Source organism: Kogia breviceps, chromosome 2, assembly GCF_026419965.1.
Source record: "Kogia breviceps isolate mKogBre1 chromosome 2, mKogBre1 haplotype 1, whole genome shotgun sequence".
Classification (NCBI taxonomy): Eukaryota; Metazoa; Chordata; class Mammalia; order Artiodactyla; family Physeteridae; genus Kogia; species Kogia breviceps.
In genome coordinates this window covers 168,891,779-168,914,578 of record NC_081311.1, presented here as the reverse complement: position 1 = coordinate 168,914,578, position 22,800 = coordinate 168,891,779, and the positions used below count along the sequence as shown (strand labels likewise).

The window sequence follows — 22,800 nt, the reverse complement described above, 5'->3', positions numbered from 1 at the left end:
GAAGCCTGCATGCCTAGAGCCTGTGTTCCTCAACAAGAGAAGCCACCACAATAAGAAACCCACACACTGCAACGAAGAGTAGCCCCCACTCACTGCAACTAGAGAAAGCCCACACGCAGCAATGAAGACACAACGCAGCCAAAAAAATAAATTAAATAAATAAAAACTAAATATCCCATCTTTAACATAAATACTATTACTGTAATACAAACAGGTTCAAAAGAGAAAGGTTCAAAGATACTGGACAAGCCAAAACAATCTTGAGAAAGAACAAGCTGAAGGAATCATGATCCCTGATTTCAGACTATACTACAAAGCTACAATAGTCAAAACAGTATGGTACTGACACAGAAACAGACACAGAGATCAATGGAACAGGATAAAGAGCCCAGAAATAAACCCAGACACTTACGGTCAATTAATCTACAACAAAGGAGGTAAAAATATACAATGGAAAAAAGACAGTCTCTTCAATAAGTGGTGCTGGAAAAAATGGACAGCTACATGTAAAAGAATGAAATTAGAACAGTCTTTAACAACATTTACAAAAATAAACTCAAAATGGATTAAAGACCTAAATGTAAGACAGGAAACCATAAAACTCTGAGAAAAAAAATTGGCAAAATACTCTTTGATGTAAATCATAACAATACTTTTTTAGATCTGCCTCTTAACGCAACGAAAATAAAAGCAAAATTAAACAAATGGTACCTAATTAAACTTAAAAGCTTTTTCACAGCAAAGGAAACCACTGACAAAACAAAAAGAACCTACTGAATGGGAGAAAATATTTGCAAATATGACCAATAAGAGGTTAATATCCAAAATATATAAACAGCTCATACAACTCAGTACCAAAAAAACAAAAGACCTTCTGCCATTAAAAAATGGGCAGAGGGCTTCCCTGGTGGCGCAGTGGTTGAGAGTCCGCCTGCCGATGCAGGGCACATGGGTTCGTGCCCTGGTCCAGGAAGATCCCACGTGCCACTGTGTGGCTGGGTCCATGAGCCATGGCCGCTGAACCTGCACGTCCAGAGCCTGTGCTCTGCAACAGTGAGAGACTCGTGTACCGCAAAAAAAAAAAAAAAAAAAAAAAAAAGGGGCAGAGGGCCTCCCTGGTGGCACAGTGGTTGAGAATCCTCCTGCCAATGAAGGGGACACGGGTTCAAGCCCTGGTCTGGGAAGATCCCACATGCCGCGGAGCAACTAAGCCTGTGCGCCACAACTACTGAGCCTGTGCTCTACAGACCGCGAGCCACAACTACTGAAGCCCACATGCCTAGAGCCCCCTGTGCTACACAACAAGAGAAGCCACCACAATGAAAAGCCAACACACCACAACAAAGAGTAGCCCCCGCTCACCGCAACTAGAGAAAGCCCACGCACAGCAACAAAGATCCAATACAGCCAAAACAAAAGAAAAAGAGCAGAAAATGTGAACAGACATGTTTCCCAGAAGGAAATAGAGATGGCCAAAGGTACATGAAAAGATGCTCAACATCGCTAATCATCAGGGAAATGCAAATCAAGACTACAATGAGGTATCACCTCACACCTGTGAGAATGAACACAAATAACAAATGTTAGGGAGGATGTGGAGAAAAGGGAACCCTCGTACACTGCTGTTGGGAATGTAAATTGGTATAGCCACTGTGGAAAACAGTATGAAGGTTTCTCAAAACACTAAAAATAGAACTGTCATATGATCCAGCAATTCCATTCCTTAGTATATATCTGAAAAAAACAAAAACACTAATTCAAAAAGACACATGAACCCCAATATCATAGCAGCATTATTTACAATTGCCAAGACACAGAAGCAACCTAAGTGTCCATCAACAGATAAATGGATAAAGAAGATATAGTACATATATACAATGAAATACTACCCAGATATTATATTTTAATATCTACAAATTAAAATAGTTAACTGTAAAACTTCTGCTGCTGAAGTATCAGATTAGGAAAATAGACTGCCAGCTATGTCAGGTCTTCTGGCAGTTAGCTGTAAAATCTTTACCCCATTTAAATTCTACCCTAATTCCGCCCCCAACTATTATGTTGCCTTATGGAGTTTTCACTGTACTACAAAAAAAAAAAAATCATTGGTCAAACTCTGTTCTTGCTCATAATTTAAGGTCAGTTTAGAAAAAAACTGATGAGCATGCCAACTTTATTCTAGAGTCCAAGTATGAAAACTAGCAGCCTCTAATATTATTTGAAAGTAACCAAGAATGAAAAACAGTTACCCTGGCCAAAAACTATTCAGGATATATGAATGAGCACTTCCTTGTGATAATGGGGGGGGAAAGAAGAATATCAACAAAAAACAACAAAAATCTCAAAGTGAAATACTGAGTATCTGCCTATGTGGGAAAAGAAAAATTACATGTACTTTAAATGAGAATACAAATGAGATATGACCCAAGTCTTCAAACACTGCAATAATCTTTTTAAGAACAGGACAAACAGGAAAGTCCTGATCTACAAAAGGGCCATATGACTAGGAATTATTCTTATAGTCTGTATTCTCTGCATCATAAAGGGAGTCCAGGGAGATGGACTCTAGCCCTATTCTTTGAATTATTTTGAGGCAAAATACTTCCCATGTTTACATTTTTTCTGATAAATTAAAAATACAGATAATACTAATACATATTTGTAGCGCTTACTGAAAATATTAAATAACAGATCTCTAAAATAAACACTTGAAGGAAATAGATTTTTAAAACAAATTCAACTGTACATTCTAAACCCAAGAAATGGTCTTTGCTATTTAAAAAACAGTGTATCACAGAAGGAGGTGTGTAATGACACCAAAATGTTATTTGACAGTACCAGGGAGAAAAATCCAACCTGCCACCTCCCTTGTCCATCTTGACTACTACAACTGCCTAACCAGGATTCCTATTTATCCTTGGCTCCTCTCTAATCCTTCTCCACATACAAGCAAAAGTCACTGCTGAAAAATGAAAATTAGATAATGAATTTACTCTGTTTAAAATCTTTCAGGGGCTTCCCTGGTGGCGCAGTGGCTGAGAGTCCACCTGCCAATACAGGGGACACAGGTTCGTGCCCCAGTCCGGGAAGATCCCACGTGCCACAGAGCGGCTAGGCCCGTGAGCCATGGCCACAAAAAAAACAAAACAAACAAACAAACAAACAAAAAAACACCTTTCAACAGCATTTCCCATTTTCCTAGACTAAAATTCAAACTCTTCATCTTTCTTCCATGGCCTAAAAGGCCCCGCAAGATTTGGCTCCTGCTTGCCTATCTAACCCCTTGTCATGCATCTCTCTCCCTAAGTTACTATAGGCCACACCAGTCTCCGTTTTGACCCTGTAAAATACCAAGCTCTTTCCCACCTTCCAGCCTTTGTGCTTTCTGTTCCTCTACCTGCAATTTATTCACAAATCCACCTCATTTTAATTCTTCAGATGTCACCGTGTAAGGAAGGCTCCACTGACCACCTTAACACTCTAACACCTGAACCCCATGACATTTATCATAATCTCTATCTTGTGCATTTGTGTATTTACTACTTATTTATGATCTGTCTTCTCAACAAGTAAGTGCCATTACAGGCAGAAATCCAGATGCCTTGTTCATGGTTACAGGATACTATGATATTCTCTTAACCTAACCTAATCTTCATAAATACAACATGTATAAGCTAGATTACAGAATGTAAGGTCTCCTACATATTTTGCTCAACATCTCCTTTCAACACTACTAAACAGTGTTCAAATTCCAGAAGATATGAGAAAACCATAAGAATATTCAAACATCAGCAGGTGAATATTTTATCTTGGCTCATTTCAGGAGTGCTACAAACTTGTCTTCTCCTTAAACTTATGATGTCTTTAAACTTATTTTAACAGTTGCCCTATAGAAAAGCACTAGGCTGGGGCTTCCCTGGTGGCGCAGTGGTTGAGAGTCCGCCTGCCAATGCAGGGGACACAGGTTCATGCCCCGGTCCAGGAAGATCCCACATGGTGCGGAGCGGCTGGGCCCGTGAGCCATGGCCACTGAGCCTGCGCGTCCGGAGCCTGTGCTCCGCAACGGGAGAGGCCACAAGAGTGAGAGGCCCGCAGACAGCAAAAAAAAAAAAAAAAAAAAAAAAAAAAAAAAAGGAAAAGTACTAGGCTGAGTTGCCTTCCTGGATGGCTAAATGGCCTCCCTACCTCATTCATTAAGTGTACTTGACAACATAAGAGGCATTACAGCATAATTTGCTTCACATATAGCCCTTTTATTTTAGTAGCCAGTTTTTTTTTCACACGTAATTAGAAAAGAGCTGAATGAATCATTTCCCCAAAAACACTGTAAAGAAAATCTCTAAAGATGCAATATGAAGAATTTTGAATTTAAATTATCAATACTTTTCTTTATAGAAATGTCATCATAAAACATTGAAACCAGAGAATCATTTTCTCTTTACTATTGTAACCTGCTTAAACAAAATTATAGATCAAAAGTTCTTAGGTTTAGTGAAACATGGTATTTTTTAGGGGACATGTTACTCATTAACACTCTCACCCTTAGTATACTAAAGATTTAAAGCATCAATAAAACTTTCTTGCTCACGAAAACGATAAGGCACTCCTATCAAGGAAATATATTGTGGTTGAATCTATTAAAAAGCAAAACAGCGCTTCCCTGGTGGCGCAGTGGTTGAGAGTCCGCCTGCCGAGGCAGGGGACACGGGTTCGTGCCCCGGTCCAGGAAGATCCCACATGGTGCGGAGCAGCTGGGCCTGTGAGCCATGGCCACTGAGTGTGCGCGTCCGGGGCCTGTGCTCCGCAACGGGAGAGGCCACAACAGTGAGAGGCCCGCATACCGCAAAAAAAAAAAAAAAAAAAAAAGGCAAAACAAAATCAAGCATACAATACCTCTGATGAATCATTTAATATATCACGTAATACATTACCTAAGGGTTAAAATGGAGCTTCTTTTCCTATATCTTTTTTTAATATATAAATTTATTTTATTTATTTTTGGCTGTGTTGGGTCTTCTTTGCTGCGCACGGGCTTCCTCTAGTTGCGGTGAGCGTGGGCTACTCTTCGTTGCAGTGCGCGGGCTTCTCGTTGCAGTGGCTTCTCTTGTTGCGGAGCACGGGCTCTAGGCTCACGGGCTTCAGTAGTTCTGGCTCGCGGGCTCTAGAGCGCAGGCTCGGTAATTGTGGCACACAGGTTTAGTTACTCCGTGGCATGTGGGATCTTCCCGGACCAGGGCTCAAACCCGTGTCCCCTGCACTGGGAGGTGGACCCTCAACCACTGTGCCACCAGGGAAGCCCCCTATATCTCTTTATGACAGAGTCTGCTTTCTTTTACTACTTGCTTTTCATTTTAAGTGTTTCCTCTTACCTGATTTAAATTTTGTCGTCAAAGCAAACGTAGCTAGATACCCCAAAAACTCAACTGTCAAGAATGAAAGTAGGGCTTCCCTGGTGACACAGCGGTTAAGAATCTGCCTGCCAACGCAGGGGACATGGGTTCTAGCCCTGGCCCAGGAAGATTCCACATGCCATGGAGCAACTAAGCCCATGCGCCACAACTACTGAAGCCCGCGCGCCACAACTACTGAAGCCCGCACACCTAGAGCCTGTGCTCCGCAATAAGAGAAGCCACTGCAATGAGAAGCCCACGCACCGCAATGAAGGGTAGCCCCCACTCGCGGCAACAAAGACCCAACACAGTCAAAAATTAATTAATTAATTTTAAAAAAAGAATGAAAGTAGTAGGAGTAATGTGGCTGGGAAATGCAACCCTAAACAGTATCAGAGAGCTCTTACATGTGTCTCTCTTCTGGATTGCTACTTTGATCACTACCTCCTTAATCATCTATACTGCCCTCACAACACTTTCCCCACAAAGGATTATAAACCATTTATTAGCCAGATCTCAAGTCTTCAGAGCTCAGTACAGCACTTAAGCCAATCTTAAATAAGACAGAATATATATGCCCCAAGTAACCTCAGCCTTCATCACCACCCCACCACCATGGGCTCAGTAGGATGACCGTCAACCAAATATAAAATTCAGTGGCCACAGGAATGACAGAGGACTACTCAGGTTGCTGAATCTTCCCCTCCTCTTTTTTGTACAGTCTAGCCCACTTGACTAGGCTTCTCAGCCTCTGTCCCTGCTCCTTACAGTTGGCTCACACCTATGTTTACCACAAATTTGGTCACTGTGCCTTGGGCACCTGGCTGCTCTTCTAAAGAGTATCTCCATTATGAGACGAATTCCCTTAGCCCAACCTCAAAGGAATAGTGAGCTCTATGCCATGCCTTTCCAGACACAATGACTTATCCACTGCCCAAATGATTACTATCCTTCTTGTTACTGCCTATATGCATTCTGTATACCTTACTTCAAATTTGGATTTTTTTAACCCAGCCAGTAGCTGAGCATACACCATTGTATTTATGTTCTTATCCTGTAATAGGGTAAGTCTGTCAATACTGGGACAGTGATCCATACCCTAACACAGCGTATTCATATTCAATGAATACCTTTTATTACACAACTAGTGTGAAGATAGTCTATCCTAATTTTATTATTTTACAGAGAACAATCCACAGAATTTCAAAGTTGAAAGGCAGCTCAATGTTATCAATTCTCTCTTAAAAATGAAAACGTCTTGAGAGAAAAATATGGTTAAGAGCAGAGACTTTCAGAAATCATGAAAACCTTGGCTTGAATTCCAGTTCTGCCATTTTCTAAGTGTAAGGCTTTGGGTGATATATTTAACCTCTGTGCAACTGTTTCCTTATCTATGAAAAAAAATCTATTTCAGCAAAGCTGATATAAGGATTCTATAAAATAAAGGATAAGGATTCTGTGAAATAAAGTTAAAAACTTAGCATGCCTGTCATAAGGAGGTAGTCAGTAAATAACTCAATAAGTAATAAGTTATTATCAGGAGTATATACCATCAAACAAAGCACTTAATCTCTGTTTATCTGCTTCCTTAATCCTAAAATAGGAAAAATATCTACCTTTCAGCTATTTTGATAGAGAAAAACATGTTAAAAACACTCTGCATTGTACTTGACACACAATTGGCACTCATAAAGAGGGACATTATGGTTATTAAACAATAGCTATTTTACGTTGTTACTCTCAGTAGCATCTACTATAATTCTTTGTATTTAAGTATTACTTTTTTTTTCCCTTTTTGCCCGTGCCTCGTGGCATGTTAGTTCCCCAAACAGGGTTTGAACCAGTGCCTGTGCAGTGGGAGCAGAGTCCCAACCACTGGACCGCCAGGGAAGTCCCAAGTATTACTTTATTAATGCCACATTTTTTTGGTAAATCTTTTATACAACAGGTTCCTTTAAACAATAATGAAATATTCATTAGCTACAGAAGTTCACTGCTTCTCCCAACACGATTCTCGAGAGATAATTACCGAGGATGTGACTCAGTTGAATCTCACAGGAATCTCTCTAAACACCTTAACTAGATGTTATCTTCTAAACAACAAATTCTATAATTAGTGACCTAAATAAGTAAAATGGGCTGAAAAGATTTAAGGACTGAGTTCACTTAAGTGACAGGATGATAAATGCAACCCACAGTAATTTTAGTACTTCTGACTGTATTAACTTCCTTCTGATATTGTCATTTAATTGTTCAAAGTTTTCTTTTCACATATAATTCTTTGCTTTAAGTAATAGCTCCCAAACTTTCCAATATCAAAGCTACTGTTTAAAAATGTCTGAATTCACAAACCTAGAAGAGCTTACACAAAGAATGGTATGCTGCTTTCAAGCGTACACCAATACAGAGATAAAAGGCAAGGGCAATAAAGCCAGACCAAGCTGTGGAGGTTTGGGTGGAGAACGACAGACAATAAAAGAGGAAACTAAGTAAATTACTTTGTCTCCCTTCTCCCTCAGACTACCCCCAACTCTGTCCCTTTACCTTTTGCTACCACTATTCTTTCCTACATCTGTACTACTCCTATGAAATATGACCACTAGAATGGAAAACTAGGATGACAAAAGTATTCCACTTAGTGCTATGTATTTCCACACACCAGCTGCAAAGAAAAGAACAGGTTCTAACTCAAACTTGTTTTGAATACATTAAATGAATATAAATGCTCAGGCATTTTAAACCATTGATATTAGTCATATTATTTACTTACTCCCTCAACTTTTATAAGTTAGAAACCCAAACAACCAGGGTTCTTAGAAACTTTTAAATTAAAATAATAGGTAAGGCTCTAAATGAGAGCTAAAATGTCTGGGTACCAATACTCAGGCATTTTAAGCAATTGATATTAGTCACCTATTTACCATAACAAGCAAAAAATCTATTATGACAAGTTAGCAGAAGTACATTTTATATATTCCAAATTAACTGCCCCTAAATGATGCTTTTCACTACCCAAACAGGACACTTTCTCTACTTGGAATTCAGTGATTAAAAGACAATTTGCCTATATAAGAAGCAGTAGAGTGCAGCAGTTTAGAGCATGAGCTGCCTGTGTCCATATTCCCCTTCTATCACTTATTAGCTATGTTGCCATGGGCAAGTTTCTTAATTTTTCTGTGCCTAAAACTCCTCATCTGTAAATGGGAATAATACATAAGAGAATCTACCTTCTTATTATTACTGAGTTAATATATATACAACACAAAGAATAGTTCCAGGTGGTTTAAATTATCTATACGTTAAAAAAAAGAAAACTATAGACTCATCTACTATAAGACAGAATAAAGGCTTTTCTAAGATAACACAAAACCCAGACGTCAAAAAGGAAAAGATAAACAAGTCTAATTACATAAAATCATTCTTTTATATTAATATCACCTTCAAACCAATAAGAAAAAGAAACAAACCATTAGGAAAATTAATCTAATACCTGAACAGGTAATTGAGAGAAATGTAAGTGGCCAGTAAGCATAAAAAAGAAGATTGGCTTCACTAATAATTAAAGCACTGCAAACTGAAACAAAATACAATGCTTTGGCAAAAATTGAAAACATTGATATTATACAATATTTGGAAAAGGTATAAGAAAATGGAAATTCTGATATACTACTGGTGGAAATGAAAACTGGTACAATCTTTTGGGGGGAAATTTGAAAATTCATATCAAAATTTTAAAATGTGCAAACTTTCAACAAATGATTTTACCTCCAGAACTATCCTGCATGAATAATCACAAAAATCTGTGTATTACATAGTATGTAATCATTCTACCTTTGTCTAAAAAACAAACTCTAGTTATACCCAGATGTTTATTTATAGTACCTACAAAAAAAAAGTATGAAAGATTATACACCAAACTACTAACAATGTAGGGAATGGGATTAGAGAAAAAGTAAACAGGGAATGGGTCTCTCTATTTTCTATACTTCATTATCACCTAAAATTTTTTTTAATGATTCTGTTACAACTTTAGGATTCTAAAAAACAAAGATTCTTTTAAAGAAATAAAGTCTAGAAGCAAAAACAAGTCTTAAAATATAAAGCCAAGTCAATACAAGTTTATCTTACTACTTCGTACAGTCACTATTGGTGCTGTTTCCCAAATTCCTTTTGTAGATACTTGGAAAGATCACATTTCCTAGAGGCTGGGAGAGACCATGAGACTAAATAGTGAGTCCTCTACTTCTACTACTTATTAGTAGTAAAAGTATAAGCAGCCTATTAGCTGCTTAGTGTACAAATCTGACTTAGTATAAATCCAAGAGTACTGTCTTGCTCTTAAAAAGACCTAGCAAGAATCAGTAAAACTGAATTTCTCATAAACCTAAGTAAATGGACAAAATAATGATTCTTACAGAAGTGCTAGATAAATGGAAAAAGTTGGTGATAAAGGCTAAAGTGAATCTAGTTTAACATTCTTGATAACATTTCATCAAACTAACACACTGGTTTAGCAAAAGGAAAAAATAATAAAATATTCCAGAAAAGTTATCTCCCACAAAAAAAACTGTTTCGATAAGTAACATGAATAAATTCATTTTCTGACATCATTTGACTGTTCTTAATCTTGCCTTTCTTGTCACCACGATATGGCCCTTTGGGTAGTAACTAAATATAAAAAGTTACTCTTCACACTAGACTGGCCCCTAGGGGTTCTAATCACTAACAACAGATGGAAACACTGAAAATTTATCCTCCACTAAGTATGTCATCATCTCTCTTCTGATCTAACTGGTGTTCCTTTCCAAAACTTAAGCTTTGAATCTTCTATGAAAATTTTTATTATCCACCAACATTTGAATGCTATACTCCAAACCAAAACTGAAAATAATCTGCTGTCATTTATAGCAAAATAATAAATCATAACTAAGAAGTAGTTCAGTCTAGGCAATTATTCCTGAATGATTAAAATGCCAGTAAGATTTTCAGATGCTTGAAATATTCCAAGTATTTTATACCTGCAGGCTAACACTATATATATTACATTAATGCTTTGCTTTGAAGGTATAATAGACTTCATTTACTCATCTGTAAAATAAGGAAAAAATAATAGTAGTGATCAGTCTGTTTAGAGGATAATGAGATAACACAGTAAATATGTAAGACATTTAGTGTATATAGTAAAGGCTTAAGAAATATTCATGTCTCCTCCCTTACTCCCCCAATACAGATTGACTCACTAACTGTAGCCACTATCAAGTTATATAAAGTATCTTAAATATAACCTCTTTTAAAACATTTGATTTTCTGAATTTTTACTTCTTTGTAAAGTTAAAAGCACAATAAAAGTTGAACCAAAAAAAAAAAAAAAAAAAGTTGAACAAGACAGAGGTCAGCAGATACAGCCATAAGTAGTAGGGGCCAGATTGTGTAGGATATTTTATTTTATTTTATTTTATTTTGTGTGTGTGTGTCTGTGTGTGTGTAGGATATTTTAAATAATTTGTGACTGAGTGAGATTCTGAGATTCTGGTTATGATTCTGAGTGACATGGAGAGGCATCAGAGAGTTTTAAACAGAAAAAAGTGATGATCTGACTTAAGTTTGAGAAGGGTGACTAAGGATACTATACCGAAAAATTAATGTAATAAAGCTAAAGTGTTAGAGAAAACAAAAGTTACTGAAAAGCTACAAGTGAGAGAAGATGGCTTTTCGATTAACATGGTAGCAGTGGAGGTGGTAAGTAGTCAGACTAGATATATTTTGAAGGTAGAGTCAAGAATTTTTTCTATCATACTGGATGTGAGTGTGGAAAAAAAAAATGAAGACACAGGATATATTCAATTTTGGGCCTGAACAACTAGAATGACAGAACTGCCATTTGCTGAGTTGGGTAAGACTACAGGAGGAACAGGCCTACAGAAGAAACTCAGGAGTTCAGTTTTGGACATGCTAAGTTTGAGATGACTATCAGACATCTACGTAGAGATGCAGAATACTCACTCAGCTGGCTACACGCAACTTTATTTCAAGGAAAAAAGTTTAGGATGGAAATAAATTTGAAACTTTTCAGCCTCTAGATGTTACTTTTAAAGCCATGAAACTGGATGAGATCACCAAAGGAGTAAGTGTAGACAGAGAAAAGGACCAAGGACTGAGTCCTGGGACAACATACCATTTAGAGGTGAGGGACAAAAGGAAGAACTATCAAAGGAGACAGAGAGGCAGAAGGAAAACCAAGAGTGTGGTATCTTAGAACACAAATGAAGGAAGTGTTTCAAAAAAATTATCAAACTGAGTCATGTTGCTGATAGATCAAGATGAGAATACAGAAATAAACCAAAACACAAGAAGGACACATGCACAAAATATTCAATATGGTACTCTTTATCAAGAGAAGAAAACCAAGACAAGCTAAACATCTCCTAACAGGAATCAAGTAAATACTAACAAATACACTCAATGGAATATTACACAGTTACTGTTTGTGACATATTATTCCATGTTTAAAAGTTTGAAATGTAGAGACTTCCCTGGCGGTCCAATGGTTAAGATTCCATACTCCCAATGCAGGGGGCATGGATTTGATCCCTGGTTGGGGAACTAAGACCCCACATGCCACATGGCATGGCCCCAAAAAACAGTTTGAAATATAATTAATAAATTATACAATCACACCCACACAAAAATATACACACTTTTTTTTTACACTTTTGTTTTAAAAGTTAGAAGTAAATACACCAATATAAAACACAGTGTTGGAGTTATGGGATTAATAGTATTTTCTCTTTACTTTTCAAAGAAAAACAAAAATACAAAAACAAAGCTTTCCTGAAAAGGTTGGCCTTGAGTGTCTATTACAATTATATAGCTTGGTTCATAGACTATTCTTGTCTACAAAGGCAAAGACTGAAGAAAGATCAATAATATTGGGAAAAGTCAACTATTTCCTCATTTAAATGACAGAAAAGAACTAGGGGTTTGGATTATTGGATACATACACATATATACATATATGTAAATAACACTATGTCATTTGTTAAGTCATGTTTTGCTCTAAATCACGCTATTCTGTACTTAAATTGCCGGGACAGGATGAAGGTGTATTATTAAGTATATTTATTTATTTATTTATTTATTTATTTTTTTTCTTTTTGCGGTATGCGGGCCTCTCACTGTTGTGGCCTCTCCCGTTGCGGAGCACAGGCTCCGGACGCACAGGCTCAGCGGCCATGGCTCACGGGCTCAGTTGCTCCGCGGCATGTGGGATCTTCCCGGACCAGGGCACGAACCCGTGTCTCCTGCATCTGCAGGCGGACTCTCAACCACTGCGCCACCAGGGAAGCCCTAAGTATATTTTTGACACTGAAATTTTTAAGGGAAAACTGTCTTGAAAGATAAACGAGAAGACCTTCTGGTGTTAACAAATTGAAATTTCTCAACGCCATCTGCATCTAGCCTTCCAGATACAGATGAGGAATTGCCAGAAAGAGGTATGTGTGCATACGATCCTTCTATTCCCCCAAACATCCAACTCCATCTAAAAACTATTATAGCCAATACCTCTGGCACAATACTTTACCACGTTCCATAATTCTTCCATCAAGTCCACAGTCAACACATTTAAGGTGAGAATGATTACACAAATTGTGTATTATAGCTTGATAATATGTGTAATGAAGTTTAAGTGTTACTTAACATGCTCAAGGCAAGGTTGATGGACAGTGTTGGACACTGGGACTCTCTAGGTATGTATGTAAACTTTTACATTAGCTCTTCTGGTAATAATTCCCCTAACATCTTATTGCTATGTAACTTGACATATTATACAGACTCTTAAAGGCACACCATAGTAGAAAACTTGTACCTTACATCTCTACCAGTTCCTTACACAGAATTTCTTTAAAGAGAATTTATTGAGGGGACTTCCCTGGTGGCGCAGTGGTTAAGATCCGCCTGCCAATGCAGAGGACACTGGTTTGAACCCTGGTCCAGGAAGATGCCACATGCGGTGGAGCAACTAAGCCCGTGCGCCACAACTACTGAGCCTGCGTTCTAGAACCTGCGAGCCACAATTACTGAGCCCATGTGCCACAACTACTGAAGCCCATGCATCTAGAGGCCGTGCTCCGCAACAAAGAGAAACTACCACAATAAGAAGCCCGCACACCGCAACGAAGAGTAGCCCCCGCTCACCGCAGCTAAAGAGAAAACCCACACGCAGCAACAAAGACCCAATGCAGCCAAAAATAAATAAATAAATAAAATTTTTTAAAAAGAATGAAATAACCCCACTTGCAGCAACATGGATAGACCTAGAGGTTATCATACTAAGTGAAAGAAGTCAGAAAGAGAAAGACAAATATATGATAATACATGTGGAATATGAAATAGGATGCAAATGAACTTGTTATAAAACAGAAACAGACTCATAGAAAACTTATGGTTACCAAAGAGGAAAGGCAGTGGGGGACGGATAAATTAAGAGTTTGGGATTAGCAGACACAAACTACTATATATAAAATAGGTAAACAACAAGGTCCTACTGTATAGCACAGGGAACTATATTCAATATTCTGTAATAAACCATAATGGAAAACAATATGAAAAAGAATGCATATATGTATAACTAAATCACTTTGCTGTACATCAAAAACTAACACAACATTGTAAATCAACTATACTTCAGTTAAAAAAAAGTGATATGGCCAGTTATAAAATTAACTGATTTATACTGACTTCACTCTGTACCTTTTATAGTTAGAATTTACCCATCAAAGACCAATACTCAATTTCTTCTCTTTCACTGTTAAAGAAAGTTGGCCTTTAATGAAGGAAAGCTAGAATAAACATCTCTCCCCACATTTCACACACACACTAATACCAATACCACCACTACAGCAACCCACATGCCACGATAGCTTTGGTAGATAATGTGTGTGTTCCTGAAGAGATGTATGTAAAACTGAAATCCAGTCAAGTGAATTATTTCAAATGCAGGAAGAATCAACTGACATGGGTGACAACTGAGCCATGGACACATGTGAGCCAGCCAAGGAGAAAAAGGTTTATGACATGATGCAGGACGCTGAATTCCTTCAGTGTCCTGGAGAAGCTTCCAGGTAGGGATCCCAATGAGACCATTCGAAATACCATGGGCTCCCTGGCCTCCCAGGCCAAGAAGGATGCCAAGAAGGATGAACACAAGAACTAAGACTGGAAAAAAAAAAAAAAAAAAAGAACTAAGACTGGAGGGAAAAGAGTAGCTGAGTCTGCTCATGGGGCGGCATATAGTGGGGCAGGATATAGGATTAGATATGTTATCTGTAACCACTACAACCTAAATAAGCTTGGCAACTTTTTTTTTTTTCAAAAAAAAATTTTTTTAAACAGAAGCTGACCTTTAAATAAGTATTACATTATATTGTATCCTTTTATTAAAATTAAGAATTCATGGGACTTCCCTGGTGGTCCAGTGGGTAAGACTCCCTGCTCCCAATGCAGGGGGCCCGGGTTCGATGCCTGGTCTGGGAACTAGATCCCGCATGCCACAACGAAGATCCCACATGCTGCAACTAAGACCCAGCGCAGCCTAAATAAATAAATAAATATTTAAAAAAAAAAAAAAAAAAAAAAAAGAACAAGTTCAGCTTCATGCCCCTGTTCCAGACCATTAAAAAAAAAAAGAAAAAGAAATCATTTATAAACCAAACAAGCACATATTTTTTATAAATTCTAATTTTTGCATACTAACTGTTCTTAGAATTAAGGAATCCAAGAACTAAATAAAGAGGGAAATATAGTGGGGAAAAAAAAATAGTGGGAAAGAGGGACTCACAAGAAACAGAGGATTATCCACGACCCCATAGAGAGATGTGATATCAGTCTTCCAGTATTATTTTCCTGTTCAGCTGTACCATTTGCACACGTCTAGTTACATCACTGCATCTATATATCCCAAATTCACACAAGCCCTCTCTAGCCACCTTGCACTTAATGAAACTGCTCTAGCCACTCCAATATTAGGCAAAGTTTTACACATTTAGAACCATGACATTTGTGCAACCAGTGCTGTACCAAGATCCTGTCAAGGGTCCTTGCTTCTTTTCAAAGGCTAATCTGGTGAAGACACTAACTCTCTCAGGTTCCGAATTAGAGTGAGAAGTTCTTGTCATCATTAATGTGATAGGTAAGAGAACAGACTGTAATTCTAGCTCCACAATTTACTGACTGTGTGGTGAGTTATCTAAATTCTCTACACTTCACTCACTCTATAAAAGGAGCATAACTGAACCTGGAGTAAAGAACTGTCATGAGAATCAAATGAGAAAATACATGTAAAGCTATTAGGACAGTTGCTGGCACAGAGCAAGCACTCAATACATACTATTATTATTATTGTCACAGCTCTGAAATCCAATTTCACAAATTTTGGCATCGGGTGCTATGTAATGCTAAAGAAAAAGATGACTAAAATCACTTTTAAACAGTGATTATTTTAATCCATCCCTTTTAAGGGCCATTATTCTAATATTTTATATACCAAATAGAAATCAAGTTTATTTTTAAGTCAACTGTTCTTTCTCTTACTTTTATCAGTTCTGATCACAAAATGATAAGCCTGTCAACAATAAATGAGAATCTATGTTCTAAAAAGGTTAAGAATAACAAAGAACACTAACAAGTCTACGCTGAGATTTCTCCTCTTAGAATGACTGCTTGAACTTAACGCCTTTTACGCTCTTCATATTTTACAGGGACCACACGGCTTACTACTAGAAAACTTAAATAGCTAACAGAATATAAAGAACTGTAGAGAAAACTCATTCACTTTTACCCCAAAAGGAATTGTGATGATTAAGAATATTAAAATTATCAGTGTCAAAATACATTCAATTCAGAGTTCAAATTATGTTAACACAACTATCACAAACATAATAGACATTAATCAACAATATCAAAAGCACAAAAGAAAGTTCAAAAACTGTTTCAGTATCTTCCCAATGCAGACTTTTTTTAATGGAAATAAACACTGTCCGTATCTAACATTGCAATGAAAAATTTACTGAAAGTGAATACTACACTTATTAAGAAAAAATAACTGGAAAGGTGTTATGTTGTCCTTTATTCATTTTTAGATGTATAATCTATTTGGCCATCCTAAACCAAATTTAAGAATTATATGTATGATTCACTCCCCAAAATTTCTAAAAGCAAATCACCAAACGACTGCTTGAAAAGTAACTGCAAATGAAACGATGTTTTTCCTAAGGTGTCTGAGAACTAAAATCAAAATATTCTAAGGAAAGGATGACTACCATTTCCCTTTAAGCTTCAGTAAAATGTCAAAAGAACTTTCAGGACTCAAATCTCCTAGAAGTCTGATGTGAGGTCAAAGTTGTCTCAATGACAGGAAAGTCAATAGATGCCAGATGACTAAATGAAAAGCTACCAAAAATACTTCTAAGCCCAGCAGTAATTACAAAAGCATATAAAATACGACTGTCCAGATTGAAGAGATGAAAATATTATTACTAACATACTTCGGAACAACATAATACTAACGATAATAACAATTAACAATATTATACAGTATATTAAGCATCTCACAGTTCTGCCTTCCTCAACATTTATTTATTCAATTCATTCGGGAACACTTTGCAATAATGAAAGTAACATGGATTCTCAAAGAGTGATCTACATCTAAATATAAGGTTCAAGTATACGTTCTACAGCTGATGTTCTTTTTACTGTAAGCCAAATCCGCTTCTTCGTATTAGAAAAAAAATCTACAGGTCTGTTTCCAAAGATCTCATAAGAGACAGTGTTCACTGGTGATTAAAATATTATTTTTAATCCTTGCATTACCTCACAGCTAAAAATGTTAAGATACCACACCCAATGTGTCTTTTTCTTTCCCCCCGGCGCGGGTGGGGTGGGGTGGTGGGGAATACGAGGTGCGGGGATTCGAAACTACACGTCAACGTGAAAGGTTAGTTCCCTGGAAGGACTGAGAAAGGCGCGCAGGTACCGGGCGATCGGCGGCTGCGTCGCGACGGGCGAGCGCAGGCCTCGGCCTCTGCAGGCTCCCTCCCCCGCCACCCGCAGAAGTGGCCCGGACGCGCCACCCGGGGCTACTCACCGGCCGCAGCGCTGACCAGCAGGACGGTCCAAAGCAGCGAGGGCACCCGCCGGGGCCGCCGCAGCGACGAAGTCATCCCTGGGCTAGCCAAGAAGCAGGAGAGCATTGAAAAGAAATACGGAAAGTGAACGAGGGCGGAGAAACGCGGCCGGGAGGCTAGTCCTCGCTCTCGTCGGACTTATCCGGCCCCTATTACAATGCAGTTTGAAAGGACAAATGGCAGATGAGAGGACGGAGCTGCAGAGCTTTCATTCCGCTGCCGAAATTCCCTTCATTTCTCTCCCTTGCGGCTGCGGGTGTTCATTCGCCCAGGACAGGGTGCCTCGGCCCCCCAAAGTGAAGGCATGTCTGTGGGGAGAAGCAGGGAGACAAGAAGAAAGCCCCGCAGTTATTTCCCTCGTAGTTTCACGATATCAAAAAAATATCCAGGTCTGGGAGAAAACATATCCAGGGTGCCGAGGGGTGGGGAGCGGGGATTCGAGGGGCACCGAGGATCAGCACAAGTTCCCGACTGCCGGAAAGGGCGAAACCGGGCGGGCGGCGGCGGCGCCCTGCGGCCCGAGGCGCATCGCCTGTGCTCCAGGAGGGCAAGATTCCTTTTAAGTTTCGCTTCGGTGCTTCCCTTACGCCGATTTCGAGCAAAGCAAATCCTCTTCCTCGACTGGATCGAAAAAGGTGCTGGCCTCCATGGACAAACCCACGGCCTTCACGCCTTCGCGGAACAATCCTACGAGGGTCCAGCAGGTCCCGGCGGGAGGGCTGAGGGGCGGTGGGAAGCGGGGGAGGGGAGGGGTCCTCAGGCTGGGCCCCGAGCTCCCCGAGGCAGCGGGCGGAGGGGAGGTGCCGGGAGGCTGCCCTTTCTAGCCCTCCCGGGTGCGCTCGTCTCTCTTTCTCTTTTTTATTGCTGCCGCTCCATCTTGCCTGAGGTAAATTCCACTGTGAAAGCCTTGTCTTCTCCCGTCAATGGCTCCTCTGAGCGAATCACAACCCCCCCCTCCCGAGGAAGCCGCCGCCGCCGCCGCCGCCTCCGCCTCCTAGCTTTCCCGCAGCTCTAGGCTCCGGGCGGAGCTCGGGCGTCGCGGGCCGAGGGTGGGGGGCGGCGGGAGGGCGGATGTAGGTGGCTGGGGAGGGGGTGGGCAGCGAGGCGGCGAGACACCCCGCGCCCCTCCGGGAAGCACTTCCAGCGGCTCCGGGCAGACCAGACACAAAGGGGGGAGTCGCCGCAGCTGCCAGTCTGCGGCGCTCCCGGTCACCGGAGTCGCCCCGCCTCCGCCGCCGCCTCCGCCTCCTCCTCCGTCTCCGGCTCTTCCCAGCCCAGTCTGTCTCGGGCCTGTGGTGCAGCGCGGGCGGCGGCCGCAGCGGCGGCGGCTGCTGCAGGGGCGCGACGAGGCCGCACTGCGCCTGCGCGCTCGCGGCCCCGCCCGGCCCCGCCCCTCACTCCAGGGCTAACTGAGACGGACTCCGCGGCCCTAGCGCAGCCGCTGAGGGCCGGCGGGGCCGGCACCCAGCAATGGACAGCACTGGCCTTTCTTCACACACACGCACCTTCCAGACGTCCACGCTTGGGATTTGCGTGCTTAAGAGAGGGCGGCCGCATGTATTGTCCAGACTTTGGCAAACTCTTCCGAGCTCGATGATTTAGCCTCTGACTCGTCTGGGACTCGAGTAAAGGCTCGAAGGACAGAACAACCCCCTTTGTTTCTTGGGGCCCGCGCCTGCCAGTCCGTAGCCCAAAGAATTGGGAAGGACCCACCTTTCGCATAACCGGAGACCTTGGCCTCCTCGGGCTACCCTCACTGACTCAAAACAAAAGCCGGAATTTGGAAAGACCACCCCTATATTGATAGTTTTGCTCTAATCGGTGTCCTGCTTCCTTCAAGCACCCATTACCGTAACCCTCCTTAGCTAACAGGAGTACTGAACATTTGAAAGGATGCAAAGCCAGAAAGAACTGATTCTTTTACAATTGTATTCGCTGCCCTGCTGTCTGTGCATATCTGTCTATGCAGCGCTGTTTCCACTTCGAGGGTGGGCCTTTATTCACAAAGGCTGGGGGCCTTAGGGGTTTTTTAGAGCATTTGAAGGGAAATTTGCGGTGAGGAGTCGCCGCGTCAATGTAAAGAGTGGGGTTGGGTCTACGCATCCGAGGAAAAGAGCAGGTCTTGCTGGTACAGAAGCTTCCTTTGAATCTGGAGAGGATCTGTTTAGTAGGGGGATTTTTGAATTGCAAAACCCCAAGCAACCAGGATTGGAGAAGGGAATCCTTCCTACCTACCCCATCCCCGCCCTGCAGCTCTTACACACTCCTGAGGGATCTGGTCGACTTGGGTGGGATTTTGCTGGGGGAAGAGGGAGAAGGTGACGTGCTTGGCGCCATGATCGGAAGTCTGGGTTTAATTCTTAGCTGCGAGGTGGAAAATCTGCATGGGAGGGCGATCTTAGAGGTGAAGTCTAGCCTTCCCTTCTTCTAAGCAGAAGGGTTATTCTGAAGACTGGTTTTGCTGGTCTTTCATCGTGGCTAAGGGCAGTTCAAAGATACCTTCAAATATACAGTCCTGAAGTCATACTCTTTGCTTACTTATTCAAGTCCCCTTTTATCTCTTTATCTGAACTTGATGTAAATAAATCTTCACATTCCTTACACTAGTTGCTGTTATCATACTAAATATCTTATATAATTAGGGGTTGTGGTAATACCAGCTCAGAATTCTCAGACTCTTTTTAGTGGAAATATTTTTATACTGTTTACCCTTCAGGCAGAGAGAAGTTTTTCCTTGTAGTAAAATCCCTTAAAAAGAAAAAAAAAAAGCATATACTTTGATTCACTAGCTTTATTACTATATATATAACTATACATATATTACTATATAAATATAGTTTTTGGCCCAAAAGGCCTGCAATAAGGAACTGATATTGTTTTACCATTTGAATTTCAAGAAATAAGAGCTAGCACTCAGAGCAATAGGATTTAAGTATGTTAGAGGTGTAGAAAGTTTATTAATTGGTAGTATACTGTTTTTCTTTCTCAAATTGGGATTAAGTACTTGATTACTCTATTTTTATTTGCATAAAAATGTTCCTAAGAAACAAGAAGTACCCTTAGACATATTATAAATGTATAAGTTATATAGAAAAGAAGAAAGGGTCCTAGGAAATTCATATGAAAAAAATTATGCCACCAACTTGGTATGAATAATTAGTAGACAACTAGATATACAACCCTCTTCCCTCTTCTGTTGTTCCCTGTGTCAAGTTAAAAAAATGCACAACGTGAGAGTTGCCAGTTAAGTTTTATTTGGGGCAAAATGAAAACTGCAGCCCGGGAGATAGCATCCCAGATAGCTCTGAGAAACTGCTCCAAAGAGGCAGGGGGGAAGGTCAGTATATATGTGATTTTGGTGAAGGGGGCATACATGTAACCAAGCCCATATTTTTTTACAGAAGGTTTCTGCTACTCACAAGGAGCAATCGTCACCATGAAGGATTTTAGTGTTTTTCTAGATATGATGAGATATAAGAATTGGGCTCATAAAATCATCTCCTGAAAATAACTATCTGAAGACCCGTTCTGCCAGTTTTTCCCAGAGCACAGAGTACATCACTTCTGCTCTCCACCCTGAACTCCTTTCAGGGGGTGTTGAAAATCAGCAGCTGCAGAAGCACCTGATTTAATCCTTGTAGAGGTAGATGGCGAGTGCCAATGTGTAGTTGACACTTGTAATAGCTCATCTGGGACATGGCTGTTCACTCACTATGAGAAAGAACATCAGAGAAAAACTAGAACTTGGCAATCAATCTGTCCAATAAGACAAGACAGACAATAAAAGTCAAACTCGGGTGAGAACAAAGGATTGGCAGGGCAGGCAAGTTTGTTATCTGTACTAGTTAGGATAAACTGGGTTGTAACAAACTTCTCAGCAGCTTATTGCAACAAAGGTTTAGTTCTCACACGTTGTATGTTTGATACAAGTCATTAGGAAGCCCATCACAAATGGGATTCACTGGAAAACAGACCCTGAAACAGATTTGCATATAGGGGGTTTGGGGTAGTGCTCTCAAGAACAATCTCTGGAGACTGTGGGTCACAAGAATGAGCAGAGGGAGAAGTTGAACTGCATCACAGTTAAAATATTGAGGCTTCATGGGGCTTCCCTGGTGGCCCAGTGGTTGAGAATCTGCCTGCTAATGCAGGGGACATGGGTTCAAGCCCTGGTCTGGGAAGATCCCACATGCCAGGGAGCAACTAGGCCCATGAGCCACAACTACTGAGCCTGCGCGTCTGGAGCCTGTGCTCCGCAACAAGAGAGGCCGCAACAATGAGAGGCCCATGCACCGCAATGAAGAGTGGCCCCCGCTTGCCACAACTGGAGAAAGCCCTCGCACAGAAACGAAGACTCAACACAGCAAAAATTAACAAATATATTAATAAACTCCTACCCCCAACATCTTCTTTAAAAAAAATAAAATAAAATAAAATTGAGGCTCCAGCCAGTTCTGCAGGGAGCTCTGGCACTAGGATGGCCCTTCAACATTGTCCTAAATTGAGTCAGGGGCTAGGTCTTTATACCCTTACGTCAACCCATCATTGGATGTGGGCTGCACCCAGGGAAGGGAGGTGCTTCTTAGGTGAAAGGGCTCTCTTTAGCCAAGAGCAGCCCCTCCAGAAAGGGACCCAGTTGAGAGCTGTCAGCCACCAATATTTCCAGCAGTTGGGAGACGTGGTGTTTCAGTCCTAAAGGGTGGATCTTGGAACTCAGTACAGCTTCCACTGCGTGGACTCTGCTCATTGTAGTCACTGAAGTCCCCAGACTGTTGGAGGCTTCACTGAGATACATGCTTTCAAGATTGCCACAATAAGGATCATAAATTTTAATTGCTAGTCTACAGTGTCTTGCTCTAGCCATTAAAATGCTTCCACCCAGAAGCAATATGCTTCACTTCCACTCACACTTTATTGGCCAAAGAAGTCACATGGCTAAACCTAACCTCAAGAGAAAAGGGAAATGTAATTCCATCCCACGTGATGAGAAGTAGGAGGACGACGTGAAAATTTGTGAACAACCTTAATAACTACCATGGTGCCCAAGGGGAAGTTAATCCCCAGTACTCTAATCACCAAAAGCCCAACAAGTAGTATAGGAGGGTTTTCTAACATGCAAGAAAAACTTTGGTGTAAGAAACTGGGAAATGAAGGGAGCAACACAGAAATCCAGGTGAAGAGACCAAGAGCATCTCTAAGATTGATGGATCTTCACTAGGCGGTATGGC

The 22,800-nt window shown here is 40.6% G+C and overlaps 1 protein-coding gene across 1 annotated transcript in view; it reads right to left on the bottom strand.

Moving 5' to 3' along the window:
• The window catches only part of BMPR2 (bone morphogenetic protein receptor type 2), a 183,066-nt gene extending 164,135 nt beyond the window's left edge, over positions 1–18,931 (bottom strand). The window contains exon 1 of the mRNA XM_059053373.2: positions 17,533–18,931. Within this exon, the coding sequence (XP_058909356.1) occupies positions 17,533–17,638 (106 nt within the window). The 5' untranslated portion in view covers positions 17,639–18,931. The remainder of the gene's footprint in view (positions 1–17,532) is intronic.
• Between the last annotated feature and the right edge of the window lie 3,869 nt (positions 18,932–22,800).